General features: G+C 39.8%; 1 protein-coding gene across 2 annotated transcripts in view; it reads left to right on the top strand.

Annotated features, from left to right (window-relative positions):
• Positions 1–16,969, top strand: part of MCF2 (MCF.2 cell line derived transforming sequence) — a 182,375-nt gene that overhangs the window by 84,700 nt on the left and 80,706 nt on the right. For both annotated transcript variants that reach the window (XM_058291036.2, XM_058291035.2), the window contains exon 3: positions 15,011–15,079. In XM_058291036.2, the coding sequence (XP_058147019.1) occupies positions 15,011–15,079 (69 nt within the window). The remainder of the gene's footprint in view (positions 1–15,010; positions 15,080–16,969) is intronic.

Below are 16,969 nucleotides of genomic sequence, written 5' to 3'. Positions count from 1 at the left end.
ACTCCATCGTAGTCTCCCACTGCCTGAGTACTCACCTTACATTAAACCTTTTAAAATGATAATGTTACTGTTTTAGTTTCTTGACTGCTAAAATGGGAATTTAATGGCTCATGGTTTAGAGGCTAGAAGTTCAAAATCAAGGTGTCATAAAAACGATGCTTTCTCCCAGAAAACCACGGCACTCTGAGTCCAGCTGTAGGTGATCCTTGGTCCTTAGCTTTACTGTCACATGGCAATGCCCTCGGTGGCCTCTCCTGGCCTCTCTCTTCTTTTCCGAATTCCCTTGACTTCCAGTTTCTTCCCATGGCTTTCTCTCTCTGTGTCTGAATTTCATTCCCTTTATAAAAAACTCCAGTAAGAGAATGAAGACGCTTCCCGACTGAGGTGGGCCATGCCTCAATTGAAGCAGCCTCATCAGAAGGTCTTATTTACAATGGGTTCACACTCACAGGGCTGGGATAAGATTAAGAACTTTTTTTTTTTTTTGGCTGGGGTGTGTATCCTCAAGCCACCACAGTTTTTCTTTCTACAATAACAAAGGCTGCCATTTATTTAGCACTTACCATATACCAGGCACTGTTCTTTACCATATGCTACGCACTGCTCTAAGTGCTTCGCGTTTATCACTGCCTTTCCTCATCACAATAGCCCCATGAAATATAGGTACTATCATTTCCCCCATCTTACTGATAAAGGAAACTGAGAACAAGAGTTTTAAGCAGCCTGCCCAGGATCACACAACTGGTAAGTGGTGGAACTGGAATTTTAACTCATGCAATTTGTCTCTTGAGGCTGTGCTCTTAAGTACTATGCTACATGACCTTCACAAGAAATACGTATTTGTGCCAAAAAATCAGAAGTGTAAGTGTATATATCACTTAAGACTCAGCACCCGAATATAATCACCATGCTAATATATTGGTGCTGTGATATGCTTGTGGTTTTTCTTTACACACAACCTTTATCTTTTTTTCCTTAAAATAGATTTCCAAAAGGTGAGGCAACTTCTTGTGTATTTGAGCCCTTTTTAAAAAAAAATTATTTCATCATATAATGAATATTGATTTTTCTTTTAGTTTTTAAAAAGATTTGCTTATTATTTATTTATTTATTCCCTCTGCCCTGCCACTTGTGCTCACTGTCTACTCTCTGTATCCATTCGCTGCGTGTTCTTCTGTGTCTGCTTGTCTTTTCTTCTCATCTTCTCTTTAGGAGGCACGGGGAGCTGATCCTGGGACCTTCCGATGTGGGAGAGAGGCACTCAACTGTTTGAGCCACCTCAGCTCCCTCGTTTGTTGTGTCTCTCATTGTCTTTCCTCTCTGTCTCTTTTTTGTTGTATCATCTTGTTATGTCAGCTCGCTGAGTGGGCCAACTCTCCACACAGGCCAGCTCACCTTCACTAGGAGGCCCTGGGAACAGAAACTGCAACCTCCCATATGGTAGGTGGGAGCCCAATTGCTTGAGCCACATCTACTTCCTGAGACATTTTCTTTTCCTGTTGTTCATGATTAAATTCCTATGAAAGGGGAAGCAGACTTGGCCGAATGGATAGGGCGTCCGCCTACCACATGGGAAGTCCACAATTCAAACCCCGGGCCTCCTTGACCTGTGTGGAGCTGGCCCATGCGCAGTGCTGATGCGCACAAAGAGTGCTGGGCCACACAGGGGTGTCCCCCGTGTAAGGGAGCCCCATGTGTAAGGAGAGCCACCCAGCACAAAAGAAAGTATAGCCTGCCCAAGAATGGCACCGCACACACGGAGAGCTGACACAAGATGACGCAACAAAAAGAAACACAGATTCCCGGTCCCACTGATTAGGATAGAAGCGGTCACAGAAGAACATATAGTGAATGGACACAGAGAGCAGACAACTGAGGGGGGAGAGGGGGAAGAGGAGAGAAATAAAAAAAAAATTCCTATGAAAGGAGAAGGGGAAAAACCACATCCTTTATTTAAATGAATTCTTTTTCTTACAAATAACATTTTTTCTTGATTTTTGTAAAAAAAGCTTTATAATGATGTAATTCATATACCATATAATTTACCCTTGTAGAGTGTACAATTCATGTTTTTTATAGTGTATTTAGAGTTGTGCAGTGACCACCAAAATTTTAGAACATTTTTATCACCCCCATAAGAAGCTGTGTATTCTTTAGCTGTCACCATCATATCCCTCCACACCCACCCACTCTTCCATTTCCATGGATTTGCCTATTCTGGATATTTCAAGTAAATGGAATCATACAACATGCAGTCTTTTGTGACTGGCTTCTTTCACATAGCATAATGTTTTCAAGATTCATCTGTGTTGTAACCTGTATCAGAACTTCATTCCTTTTTACGGACAAATAATATTCCATTGCATGGAAATAACACATTTGGTTTATCCATATCTTAATGGACATTTAGGTTTTTTCACCTTTTGGTTATTATGAATAATGTTGATATGAACACTTGTGAACAAATTTTAATGTAGCTTTTAGTTTTCATTTCTTTTGAGTATATACCTAGGAGTGGAATTACTGGGTTATATGATAATTCTAGGAGCTGCAAAACTGTTCTCCACAGGAGTTGAATCATTTTACATTCCCACCAGCAATATACGATGGTTTCAATTTCTCCACATCCTTGCCAACACATGTTATTGTCTGATATTCTGATTCTAGCTATCCTAGTAGGTATGAAGTAGTATCTCATTACAATTTTGGTTTGAATTGCCCCGATGACTAATGGTATCAAGCATCTTTTCAAGTGCTTTTTGGTTAGTTGTGTATCTTTGGAGAAATGTCCAGATCCTTTGCCCATTTTTAAATTTGGTTATTTGTATTTTTATTATTGAATTTTAAGTGTTCTTTATATATTCTAGATATATGTCCATTGTCATAGATACAATTTCCAAATATTTTCTCCCATCTGCATGCTGTCTTTTCACTTTTTTGATAGTGTCTTTTGAAGTACAAAGGTTTTAAATTTGATGACATCCAGTTTATTCTTTTGATGCTCATGTGTAATCCAAAGTCATGATGATTTATGCCTGTGTTTACTTATAAAGGTGTTGTAGTTTAGGCTCTTACATTTAGGACTTTGATCCATTTTGAGTTGTTTTATATGTGGTTGTGAGGTTAGCATACAACTTTATTCTTTTACAGAGGTTATACAGTTGTCTAAGCACCTTTTGTTGAAAAGACTATTCTTTCGCTATTGAATGATCTTGGCACACTTGTGAAAATCACTTGACCACAGATGTATGGGTTTAGTTATGGAATCTCTATTCTATTCCATTGAGCTATATATCTATCCCTGTTCAGTACTACACTGTCTTGTTTACCATTGCTTTGTCTTAAGTTTTGAAGTTGTAAGTGCATGAACTCTCTTCGTTCTTTTTCAAGATTGTTTTGACTATTCTTGGTCCTTTGCTTTTCCACATGAATTTTAATTGTCTTGGCAATTTCTACAAAATTTCAGGTGGGATTCTCATAGAGATTGTATTGAATTTGTAGATGAACTTGGGGAGCATTATCTTCTTAAACATTTTAAGTCTTTCAATCTGTTAATATGGAATGATTTCCAATTTATTTAGATTTTCTTTAATTCTTTCAGGAATGATTTGTGGTTTTCAGAGTATACATTTGACATTTCTTTTGTTAAATTTATTCCCAAGTATTTTATTCTTTTGAAGCTATTGTGGATGGAATTGTTCTCTTAATTTCATATTGTTCATTGCAAGTGTATAAAAACATGATTGGTTTTTGTATATTGATCTTGTATGCGACAACCTTGCTAAATTTATTAGTTCTAAATTTTGTTAGTGAATTACTTAGCATTTTCTATATAGAAAATTATGCCACCTGTTAATAGAGAGAGTTTTAATTCTTCCTTTCTAATTTGGTGCCTTCTATTTCATTTTCTTGCCTAATTGCACTGGCTAGAACCTCTAGTATAATGTTGAATAGTTGTAGTTAGAATGAGCATCCTTGTCTTATTCTGAATCTTAAGGGGGAGGCTGCCATTCCTTCACCATTAAGTATGATGTCAGCTATGGGTTTTGTTTTTTTTAAAGATTTTTAAAAAATTCATTTCTCTCCCCTTCCCTGCCCCCCTGCCCAGTTTTCTGTTCTCTGTGTCCATTTGCTGTGTGTTCTTCTGTGTCCACTTGTGTCAGTGGCACCCAGAATCTGTGTCTCTTTTTTGTTGCCACTTCAGCTCTCCATGTGTGCAGCATCATTCCTGGGCAGGCTGCACTTTCTTTTGCACTGGGCGGCTCTCTTTATAGGGCGCACTCCTCGCGTGTGGGGCTCCCCTACGGAGGGGACACCCTTGCATGGCACGACACTCCTTACGCACATTGGCATTGTGCGTGGGCCAGCTCATCACATGGGTCAGGAGGCCCTGGGTTTGAACCTTGGACCTCCCATGTGGTAGGTGGATACCCTATCCGTTGGGACAAATCTGCTTCCCAGCTATGGGTTTTTTATAGATGCTTTTTTTAGGCTGAGAAAGTTCTCTTCTATTCTTAATTTGTTGAGCATTTTTGTCATGAATGTATTAGGTTTTGTCAAATGCTTTTTCTACATCTACTTATATGGTACATTACATTAATGATTTTTTTTTTATTCAGACCAAACTTGCATTGCTGTGATAAATCCTCTTGTTCATGGTGTAAAATCCTTTCAATACATAGGTAGATTTGGTTTGCTGGTATTTTGTTGAGGGTTTTTGCACTTATATCCATAAGATAATGGTAGTTTTATTTTCCTGTGATATCTTTGATTTTGGAATCAGAGTAATATTGATCTTATAGAATGAGTCATGGAATTTTCCTTCCATTTCTCTTTTCTGTAAGAGTTTGTGAAGAATTGTCGATAATTCTTCAAATGTTTGATAGAATTCAGTAGTAAAGTCTTCTGGGCCTGGCCTTTTCCATGTGAATAGTTTTTTTTTTGATAATTAATTCAATCTCTTTACTTGCTATAGGTCTATTCAAATTTTCTCCTTCTGAAGTCAATTCTGGTAGTTTGTGTCTTTCTGAGAATTTGTCCATTCATCTGTTTTTTAATTTATTGGTATAAAATCTTTGATAGTATTCTTTTCTGATACTTTTTACATCTGTGTGGTTGGTAATAATGACCTTTCTTTCATTTCTGATTTTAGTAATTTGTCTTTTTTTTTTCCTTCTTCAGTCTAGCTAAAAAGATTTGTCGATTTTGTTCATCTTATAAAAGAATTAGCTTTTAGTTTCATTGATTTTTCTCTACTGTTTTCTTGTTCTCTATTTCATTAATTTCTTTTTTTTTTTTTTTAAAGAAAGTGTAATCCCATTACAACGCCACTATGCTGTAGCAACTAAGGTGAAGTTTGTACCATATTAAATGAAGGACACATTTTTTTAAATTAAGTAAATTCTTTTTTAAAAAAAGATTTATTTATTTATTTATTTATTTATTTCTCTCCCCTCCCCCCCACCCCGGTTGTCTGTTCTCTGTGTCTATTTGCTGCATCTCTTTTGTCTGCTTCTTTTGTTGTCAGCAGCACGGGAATCTGTGTTTCTTTTTTTTGTTGTGTCATCTTGTTGTGTCAGCTCTCTGTGTGTGCGGTGCCATTCCTGGGCACACTGCACTTTCTTTCGCGCGGGGCAGCTCTCCTTACAGGGTGCATTCTTTGCGCGTGGGGTTCCCCTATGCAGGGACACCCCTGCGTGGCAGGGCACTCCTTGCGCGCATCAGCAATGCATGTGGGCCAGCTCCACATGGGTCAAGGAGGCTCGGGATTTGAACTGCAGACCTCCCATGTGGTAGGCAGACGCCCTAACCACTGGGCCAAGTCCGCCGCCCTTTATTTCATTAATTTCCACCCTAATCTTTATTATTTCCTTCCTAATGCCTGCTTTAACTTTAGTTTTCTCTTCCTTTTTCAGTAAAGTTGGAAGTGTAGGCTATAGATTTGAGATCTTCTTTTTTAATGTAGGTTGCACTGCTTTAGCTGCATTCCATAAATTTTGGTATGTTGTCTTCATTTTCATTCATATGGAAGCATTTTCTAATTTCCCTTGTGATTTCTTCTTTGACCCATTTCAGAATACACTGTTTAATTTTCACATATTTGTGAGTTTCCCAAATTATCTTCTATTACTGATTTCTAAATTCATTCTGTTGTGGTCAGAGAACACATTTTGTCTTATTTCAATATTTTTTAATTTATTGAGGTTTACTTTATGGCCTAGCATGTGGTCTATCTTGGATAATGGTCCATGAACACTTGCGGAGATTCTATATTCTGCTGCTGTTGGGCAGAGTGTTTTATAGATGTCTGTCAGGTTTAATTGGACAACTATAAAGTTTAATAACCATCAGATGCCAAACTGATAAAGGAACTCTCAAAAGATTTTCTGTAAACTATCTTAATTTATGCTTTTTGTCCTGACTTTAGTGACTTCAAGTTTGTATTTCTAAATCTTGGTGAGCCAAAGTGTTTGTCAGTTATTTTAAATAGTTTCACATGAGATCTCCATATTCATGACAGAATTTTCTGTTCTCTATACAGAATGTAGATGGAGCCTATCAATATATGCTCTGGACCACTGATTTGTAATCCTTAATTTTGCAATACTTCTCTGCTTTACCAACTACTTCAATTTTCAAACTCACACACACTGCTGGAAACCCAGGGTAATTTTAGTACAGGGATTAAAGATTATGATGTGGCATCAAAAAACCTTTTTCTGATTTTAAAAGTGAACCTGTTCACAACAAAATGGATGAACCTTGAAACCTTTATGCTAAGCAATATTGTATGATTTGGTGTTCATCAGATGTACAGAATAGGGAAATCCCTGGAGAGAGAAAATAGATTAGTGGTTGCTTAGGGCTTGGGAGAGGAGATAATGGGGAGTTAATGTGTCAGGAGTCTCTTTAAGACCAGCCCCAGGTTGGAAGGCTTGCAGTACTCAGCAAATAGTCATACTCACAGCCATAATTTATTACAACAGAAGGATGGAAGGAAACATCAGCAAAGGGAAAAGATGGATGGGGTTAAGTCTGAGGAAACCAGGTAGGTACAAGGTTCCAAAGGTTCTCTCCCCCTGGAGTCACATAGGACACACTTAATTCTCCCAGCAATGAGTTGTGACAACATGTGTGAAATATTACCAATCAGGGAAGCTTATTGAAGATACAATGCCCAGGGATTTTACTGGGGGCTAGTCCAGTAGACAGCTTCTGACTGGAGGGTACCAAAATGCCAGACTCCTGGAAGGAAGGCAGGTGTTCAGCATAAACTACATTGTTTGCATAAACAGTTAAGCCACTGTGAGCCACTCTTATCACTTAGGGTGGTGGGAACCCATTTGAATCTAAGTTCCCAGGTATCAGCCAAGGGCCAACTTTGCCAGCAGGCCTTTCTAAGAATAAGCAGGCTTAGACCTGCTACATTAATTCTTTCTCTGCACAGACTGTTAAATGGCTACAGGGTTTCTTTTGGGGTGATGAAAATGTCCTGGAATTAGATAGTGGTGATGGTGGTACAACTTTGTGAATATACTAAAAACCATTGATTTGTACACTTTAAAAGGGTGCATTTTACACCCACAATTTTTCTAATAAGGGTGAATTATATCTCAATAAAATAAACGTATAATTATATAAAATGAACATATTCATTGTAGACAACTAGGTAGATATAGGAAAAGCAAAAAAAGTCTGTATTATGGCCCAGAAAAAATACTACTAGCATTGTAGTATATTTCCTTATTTTCATTAAATAGAATAATTATGTAATTGCTTTCATATTGGATACAGTTAAATTTTTTTTATTACAGACGTTGTACGTTTACAAAAAAAGTAGAGTTCCTATATGCCACCCCCCTCAGTTTCCCCCATTATTAACATTTTGCATTAGTGTGCTACCTTTGCTACAATTGATGAACCAATATTATTATTAACTGAAGTTCATAATTTACATTAACATCTATTCTTTGTATTGTACATTTCTATGTTTTTAAAAAAATTCTGGTAACATGTATACAACTTAAAATTTCCCATTTTAATCACTTTCAAGTATACAATTCAGTATTATTAATTATATCCACAATGTTATGCTACTGTCACCACCATCCATTACCAAAACTTTTCCATCACCCCGAATAAAAACTCTGTCCCAAGTAAGCATTAACTCCCCATTTCCTTCTCCCAGCCCTGCTCCTGGTATCCGGTATTCTACTTTCTGACTATGAATTTGCATATTCTTTCATATAAATGAGACTATACAGTATTTGTCCTTTGTGTCTAGCTTATTTCTTTCAGCATGATGTCTTCAAGGTTTATCCACGTTGTTGCATGTATCAGAACTCCGTTCCTTTTTATGGCTGAATAATATTTCATTGTATATATACCATATTTTGTTTATCTTTTCTTCTCTGGATAGATAATTGAGTTCCTCTCTCCTTTTGGCAATTGTGAATGATACCACTATGAATATCAGTGTTGGAATATCTTTTCAAGTCCCTGCTTTCAATATTAGGGGTATATACCTAGAAGTGGCATTGCAAAATCATATGGTATTTGGATAGACAGTTTTTTTTTTTTAAAAAGATTTATTTATTTATTTAATTTCCCCCCCTCCCCTGGTTGTCTGTTCTCGGTGTCTATTTGCTGCGTCTTGTTTCTTTGTCCGCTTCTGTTGTCGTCAGCGGCACGGGAAGTGTGGGCGGCGCCATTCCTGGGCAGGCTGCTCTTTCTTTTCGCGCTGGGCAGCTTTCCTCACGGGCGCACTCCTTGCGCGTGGGGCTCCCCCACGCGGGGGACACCCCTGCGTGGCACCGCACTCCTTGTGCGCATCAGCGCTGCGCATGGCCAGCTCCACACGGGTCAAGGAGGCCCAGGGTTTGAACCGCGGACCTCCCATGTGGTAGACGGACGCCCTAACCACTGGGCCAAAGTCTGTTTCCCAGATAGACAGTTTTGTATTCTGTTTTTCCCATGCCCCACTATCTTGTAATATATAGCATCTAAAATGATAGTCACAGAATCTAATGATACCTATATAATATTGCAATTGGAAAGGTTGGGGATTTGCATTTTGAATGTCTTGGGTTTTTTTTTTTTCCCTTTTAATGATCATATTTGATTTTAAGTATCTAAGATACTTAAAAAGGGTTCGAGGTGGAAAAATGCAAAACATCATCAAATGTGATGGTGACTGTAAGATACATTCAGATTTCTGAAATGTGACCATTTGGAAAAAATGGGCACCTTAAAATGGGACTCATGCCAAGTTTTATCTGGAGTTTTATGACACAAAACAGGACCTTGCCCTTTCCCATTCCATTCCCCCTAGTTTTGTTGTATACGTACTTGTACAAAACCTGAGATGCAGTGATCGTTGAGTGAGTTGCCTGAGGTTATAACAAAAACTGGTAGCGGAGCGATGGAAGAAGCCACCAGTTTCTATGTCCCTGCCGTACTGTTACGCGGGTTCCCTGCTTGGTCAGCAACTTTGTGCTAAGTCTGGAGACATGCATCGTTCTCCACTATTTGCTTCTCATCTTGCTTTCAAGCTTTAGCTGGTTTTCTCTCCATGCTCTGTATTCAGATCATATCAGGCCAAATACAATCCCTGATTCCTTCACCTACCCCTGCTTTGGAGCCTTGTTTCTTCCACCTGGAATGTCCTTCTCCATTCCCTTCCATGTGTTTGAATCCTAATCCGTTTTCAAGGCCCAGCTCAGATGTCATATCATCTATGAAACCTTCCTTTCCCCCTTCTCCCTCAAATTAGATGTGATAACCTCTCCCCTCACCCTTTATATTGGGTATTTCCATCATAGCACACGGTTCTCTACCTTGGATTACGAGTCGATTATATGCCCAACTCTGTGGATAATTTTTAAGCTTTATGAAGCGAGGTATTCTGTACAAGTTCTCATGGCCCATAGCATGTACCTAGCAGAGAGGACTAAAATGGAACTCAGTAGTTATTTGGCGAACTGGTTTATGATAGATTGGAAGGAACCTCCAGTTTGTGTCAGCGAAAGAGGGGTTTTGTGTGAATCCTGGTCTTCCTTTGTAAATATAGAATTACGTGAGTGTTTCACACTGTATCTTTATTGCAGAACAAAGTACTGCACAGTTTTACTGTAATCCAGTGGGAATTCATTTTGTGATGGCTTCACAATTACCGTTTTATTTGTTCTGCCTTTTAAAGCATAGTTTGTCAAGACAGCCTTTCAATTTGTTGCATGTGCTAAGTGATTACTGTTTACAGATGGTATAGAGTATCATACGCTCAGATTGAAAGAGAAAAAAATTGCACTCATAGATTCCCATCTGCCTCATTACAGGATTTAGAGCTCAGAACAAAATCTAATTTTATCTGATTCCTGCACATCAGTAATAGGGAAGTTTCAAAGAGATGATTGCTGAAAGTGAGTGTCATTGTTAGGAATTTCGAGCTGTAAAAATAAAGGAGTTTCTTGTAAAAGCTTGTTTATAAACAGTTGTGATATGCTTTAGGATAAAACCCAGCCTGCAAGACAATGGGAGATTAGGAGCCCTATCTGTTTAGTTATTGGCATTAGAGCTAATTGAGCGTATTTTATGATTAGAGTTTAGATAGCCTATCTGCAGGTTGGGAAACCAAACAGATGGTGTGGTAAAAGCTTGTCTAAATCTCCTACTAAATTCTACCTTGTGTACAAACAGTGCCCCTGGCGCCTTGCTCAATGCGAGTCCCTTGAATGAATGTGTGTGAACAGGAGCTGAAGCTCGCGTCCTCATCTGTAAGGCAAGGGTTTTAAGAGCTCTACCTTGGAGGACTGCTGTTAAGACCAGAGAAAATGTAGGTGCCCAGCAAACACGAGCTGTGGCTAATCATTTACCACATTTCCCCCCCTGTTTTCACATTGGTGGTGGCAGTGGGTTGGTTGCCATGGAAGAGGCTTTTATCTTTCTGCTTGACATTTCCGTTATTTTCCTTTCTATTTTTAGTTTTCACTCTGTTTTTGCCTATGGCATCCTCTTATCTTATTTTTAGGAAAACAAGTGAGAACAGAGGCATTTGCTCTTCCGAGAAGTTTATTTGCTGTGGTTCGGTTGTGCTTGAACAGAGCGGCACATGTGGGGGGCATGTTTCAGAACCTGTATTCTTCTAGCATGTATGAATAGTAACCCCAGGGAGTGGATACACGTACAATGAGGGAGAATGTCCCTGTGACTTAATGCTCCCTGGTGGGAATTATTGTTGGTATACCGTGACCTGAAGGAGAAGTGCTTTCTATCAAATGGGGGAACTTTGAGATGCCAATTTACTTATTTATTTATTTTAAAAATTTTCATTTCCCGCATAGGAATCATAAACTCAGTGGAACTGACATGCCTTGGAATGGTACTAATTGCTCAAATCGGGCAAGCATAGACTCTCAGAACAGAAAAAAGATCATCTATTCCAACCTCTCCTATACCCCAACTAATGCTCAATGGTACTCTCTAGCAGCCTTGTCCCAGGCCATTGTTGGAACATCGTTAGTGGTGGGGAAGGACTTCTCTACCTTCCTGGTGGTCATTTTATCTGCAGATTGGTTTGACTTTTCTAACAAAATCTTTTTTTTTCCTTTTTGTAATGAGTCTCCATAGTGTTCTCTGTTGCTTTCTGTCTTCTGAAAAGCCAGCCAGCCAACCCACCAAGCCACCAGGACCTGATCAAATAGATTTGGGCGACACCGCATGTACATAGCCCCTACTCACGGAGTCTCAATGTGTGCCCATGTGGCTTCACAGCTTGAAGACTCTGGAGATTGTTTTAGTGTGTTTAACCACCAATATTTCACCAGCTCATCTGATCCTGAGCCTCTACTTTCCCCCAAAACACCTCTCCACAGCCCAGAACATTATCTGGCACATAGTAGGTACTTAACAAATAGGTGTCTTAAAAAGTGAATTAATTTATAATAAATCCTTGAAAACTTTAAAATGCTCCATGTATCAAGCGACACAATCCGAAGGGAACTGATTGGAGGGGTATACCTTTCTCCTCTCTGTAAAACATCCTACGTATAGTCTTTATTTTCAAGATTTTCAGGACTTTTGTCATTCCTCATATTTGCATTCTAAGCTTCTATCCTTGCCTGTGCCACTACCTTGTTCATTACGGAAGAAATATTAGTGATATGTATGCAGTTTCTGGTCAAGACAGTGAAAGCGTGTCCCTTTTGCTTCCTGATACCACATGTGTGGAATGCATGGGCAAGCACGTTTCTTCTCCTTTGTCTTCATTGTGTGGCTGGTTGTGTTCGTTTGTACAAGCATGTGGATCCTCAGCAGAGGTCTTCGATGGAGGGCTGTTTGATGAGGGTTCCTAGTCATCGCTTGCAGGGTGTCACTCAGCTTCCCTATTGAGTTAGTGCCCTTTGTTTGGCTTCCCAACCAGTCCAGGGCAAGAAGGGCCCATGCCTTTGATTTTGTAAGTAATTGCGTGTTCCACGTGATACAGAAGGGACAGGCCTCTTATTGACTGTGACTCTGGGCAAGAAGGAACATGCTGAATGTGAACTTGATTCAGCTTTGGTGATCCCGGCTTTGTATTTCTCAGGCTTTGGAGTAAAAAGAGTTTAAAGGGTCAGCAAGAGGAACATTGTAAATCATTTTGATTCTCACTTTTATATTTCAGGATGAAAAGTGAGTGGACATTCAAGAGGGTCAGATGCAAAGCTGAGTGTAACTCAGTGTCCCAACTTTCCCCAAAGTCAGTACTCTGTTTCTCTTTGTTCTCAGCACCAATCTCATCTAATCCTTTGTTACTGCTCAGTGATAACCCCCAGGTCTTCCATCTCCCTTCCTGTGTTATCGCCTCTCCCGTCAGTATGTTTCCAAGCCAGGATGTGAGCCTATCCGAAAGTAGTAACGTCCTCTTTTTTAAGCCATCATTTCATCCTCCTACATATAATGGGAATGCTGTTTTCTGGGCACAACTGTGGGAGAGACATTTTAGGAGAGAAAACACGGGCCTATTTTTTTTTTTTCTCAAAGGATGTCACATGTTGCCAGATCTCATAAAATGGAAGGGGCCATGGAGAGAGCACTTCCTGTATTGCCCTCACGTCTGAAATGGGGACCACCAGGCGAGAGGTGGGGAGTGACCTGCCTGAGATCACAGAAGAGCTCAGTGGCCTAGCCAGCACTGGCCCAGGCTCTTCCACGCCCAGCCCATGGGCCTTTTGTTTTAAGCCCGGAGGCCTCTCATCACACAAATGCATGGGAAAAAAAGAAATCTAAACCTCTCCTTGTTTCTGGAGCTATGCAAGAGCCTGAAAGGTAGGGGGAGGAGTCAAGCTGCACATGCTAGTGCTTCCAAATCTGCCATCTGCCATAAAATTCACCACTTTGTCCGAGGGATTCCCACTGATCAAAGCAGGGGGGTGCATTTGGATTTTGGCATTATGTAGGAATATTTTCATGTCTGGTGCACTCTCATTTAAAAGGCAGAACACGTACGTGAACTGTCACTCTTGCAGGCTCCTGTGCAGTGTCCTCATCCTCTTTGCACTGGCTGCATTTCTCACCTGCCCTCCATATGCCCATGACAAAACTTGTCCCTGTGTGACACATGCTCGCGGCTGTCAGAAGCACTTTTTTGTATTTGAGGAAACACATAGGATTGCAAGAATAATTGGGCTCAGCAGTCTGGCTGGGAAGATATTCTGAGGAGCTGATTTTTAGGTTCAGACACATGGCAGATTTGGGATGGCGTGTGCTTTATTATGAAAAGAAAGTTGCCAGTTAGTTGCTTAAATTTTCAAATTGAGGGTGAGGTCACAATCACTGTTCAGTAACAGGTACCCTAGTCCATTGTCTAGTGGGGGCCCATTTAGAACTTGTTTTCTCTGTGCTCCTGAGCAGGATTGATTCTGATAAAACACATCCATATGGTATGGTTTCAGAAACCCCAAGAAAGGTACCATGTATCAGTTTGTCACCACCAGAGAATGTCTCAGAAGGCCTTTTGTAGCAGAGGAAATTGTGGAAAATAGGCTGGGCAATACGACTTTTGGAAGAGTTGTGGCACCTTAGGCAGTGATGCCAAAGATCCAAAATAACCTGCTTTGAAGAGTTATCCTTTAAAAAGTTATCCTTGCTTAGGGACCAGAGGCAGGAAGTACACTTTGATTTTTGGCCCCGGGACCTTTCACTAGAATTGAACATTACAAGTTAACACGTTCAGGTCTGGGGAAAGAAACTAAAACATACTAAACAATGCCTGTACCTCGTTCTACCTGTAATGATCAAAAATGAGTTACTGTGCCACCGTTTGTTGAGCACCTATTCTTCTGCTCGTTATTTTACACTCAGTACACTACCCTGTGAGGTAGATATTATTATACCCAGTTTATGGATGAGGAAACAGAAGCTCCAAGGAGCTAAGTAACTTGTCCATGTTTGCGCAGCCAGTAAATGCAGCAAGGTTGGATTCCCAAGACCACATGCTTAACTTCTCCACTGTACTCTCAGACTCTTTTCTCAATGTATAAAATGGGATAATAACACCCACCTCAGGGTTATCTTAAGGATTCAATAAGATGAAAGTTCTGAAAAACTCTTGGTTAATATGCTCATGAAGCCTCGTGAAAGGAAAGGGCGCATTCCCAATGGAAGACTATCTGCTACAGTGTCTCTACATGACTATCTACATTTCATGAAAAATCTGGATGTCCAGGAGCTTGCACCTTTTGCCCTTAGCTTTCTAGTGAGTGAGAATAGTTTATGTTCTGGGCATAGTTCTGAGAAGCAGGTCACTGGTCCCTCTTACCTAGGGATATTTTCAAGAGCATGCTTTCCTGGCCAGATTGCTGAGAGGAACGAAGACCAGATCAGCAGGATGTATATGGACCCTGGTACGTGGATCCCCAGAGTCCTTTTTTAACATAATGAGAAGCCGTGTGTATGTTTCTAGCTGTCCTTGAACATATATGTCGTTCCCCACCCCCATACCCCTGCCACCCCTTTCTTGTTTTTTTTTTCCTAGAAACCGAGCTGCTTCTCCGGGTAAAGGACATCAGTCACTTCTTAATGCAAGACATCGCCTTCTTGTCTGGTAAGCAAACATTCTCATGCATTTATTCCGGATACGTGTGTGGTTCCATTAGTAAAGTTAGTTTGATCCTTACTATGTAAATAACATTATGTATTTTTAGAGACATAACTATGGCAATACCTACCCTTGGGGAAAGTTAGAGACAAACAACTGACTTCCAGGTATTAGAGTAATTCGAACTGTATCATGCAACATTATATTTATTATCTTGAACAGAGAAGAAACATTTACCAGGATGTGCATTGTTGGTATGAAAATGACTGCTTCTTAGGTGTTGAGAGTACAAGACACCATCTTATACCTTTTAAGCAGTTTAATTATTTCTCCTAAAATGACCCCAACATGCTCCGTTTACTTAGCAAACATTTACTATATAGATGAACCTAATTGGACATTTCAATTTCTGCTTGACTGATTATAGTTAGTGGTAATTTTGAAGCCGTGGTAAATTAATGTGGTTTCATATTTTATTTTATATGTGGTATAAATGCATGGCATACTAGCCTAGTAAATTTAGCAGTTGTTAGGTTAACTTGTAGGATTTGGAGACTTTTACTTACACTTACCGTTTTTCCAAACTGTGTTCCTCAGGGTCTTTTGCCCCTTTTCAGCCCCGTTGCTATGCTTTTCCTTCCTTGTTTGTTTTTCGTGGTGGTTTTCTGAAAGCTCTTTGGTATGATTTCTTTTGAAGAGAGGGTTCCCAACAATAATGAAAATCTTCCCATTCAGAATATAAGTATCTCTTTTGTTCTTTTCCCACAAATTTACTACTTAGAACAGTACTTAGAAGTTCTCTGGGTCAGTTACAGGTTATAGATGAGTCTAGGGTAAGTTACCCTTTAGAAACCTTGCATCCTTTCCTTTGATTAGCATAGTTTGCCTAAATGCTAGATGGTTCTGTCCTTAACTACACTAGCTTTTCTGGTTTGGAAGAGAGGCTGAAAAGTCTAGATTCTATAAGACGTATTTTTTTTTTAAGATTTATTTTTATTTATTTCTCTCCCCTTCCCTCCCCCCGCCCCCCCACCAGTTGTCTGCTTTCTTTGTCCACTTGCTGTGTGTTCTTCTGTGTCCACTTTTATTCTTGTCATCGGCACTGGGAATCTGTGTCTCTTTTTTTGTTGCATCATCTTGCTGCATCAACTCTCCGTGTGTGTGGCACCCCTCCTGGGAGCTCTCCTTACCGGGCGCACTCCTTGCACATGGGGCTCCCCTATGCGGGGGACATCCCTGCGTGGCACAGCAATCCTTGTGTGTTTCAGCACTGCACGTTGGTCAGCTCCATACAGGTCAGGAGGCCCTGGGTTTGAACCGTGGACCTCCCATGTGGTAGGCGGATGCTCTATCCATGGAGCCAAGTCCATTTCCCTAAGATATATGCTAACTTGTATATTTTGTATTGTTTGTATTATTAGTTCTACACTGTACTCCGTCAATGGAATTCCTTGATAATTTGCTAAATCTCTTAACTCAGTTTCTCTTTTGCATTCCTTCAGAATTCTTGGGTGGATGGCATTCCTCTCAGTGATTATCATCATTCTCTTTGTTATTTTCAGTCTAGAATATCATAGGTGAAGATTTATCATCATTTGCTTTAATATTTTGACCAGTTTGCCTTAAAATATAACTTGGGTAGGAGACTCACAAGTTTGCCTTGGTAAAGATAAAGGCAAAGAACTAATTTGATCTTTTGGCCATGTACACTAGAGAAGAATGTATATTCTGTTTTTGTGAGGCAGGATGTTCTAAAAAGGTCAATAGTCAAATTGGTTTATAGCTTTTTTCAGGTGCACTCTATCTTTGCGGATTTTCTGTTTACTTGCTCTATTAATTTTTGAGAGAGGGGTGGTGAAATATTGGGCTATAATTTTGTGGATTTGTCAATTTCCC

This window comes from Dasypus novemcinctus, chromosome X, assembly GCF_030445035.2.
Source record: "Dasypus novemcinctus isolate mDasNov1 chromosome X, mDasNov1.1.hap2, whole genome shotgun sequence".
NCBI classification, from domain to species: domain Eukaryota; kingdom Metazoa; phylum Chordata; class Mammalia; order Cingulata; family Dasypodidae; genus Dasypus; species Dasypus novemcinctus.
The sequence above is the reverse complement of the archived record's forward strand: the minus strand, read 5'-3'. Positions and strand labels throughout refer to the sequence as shown.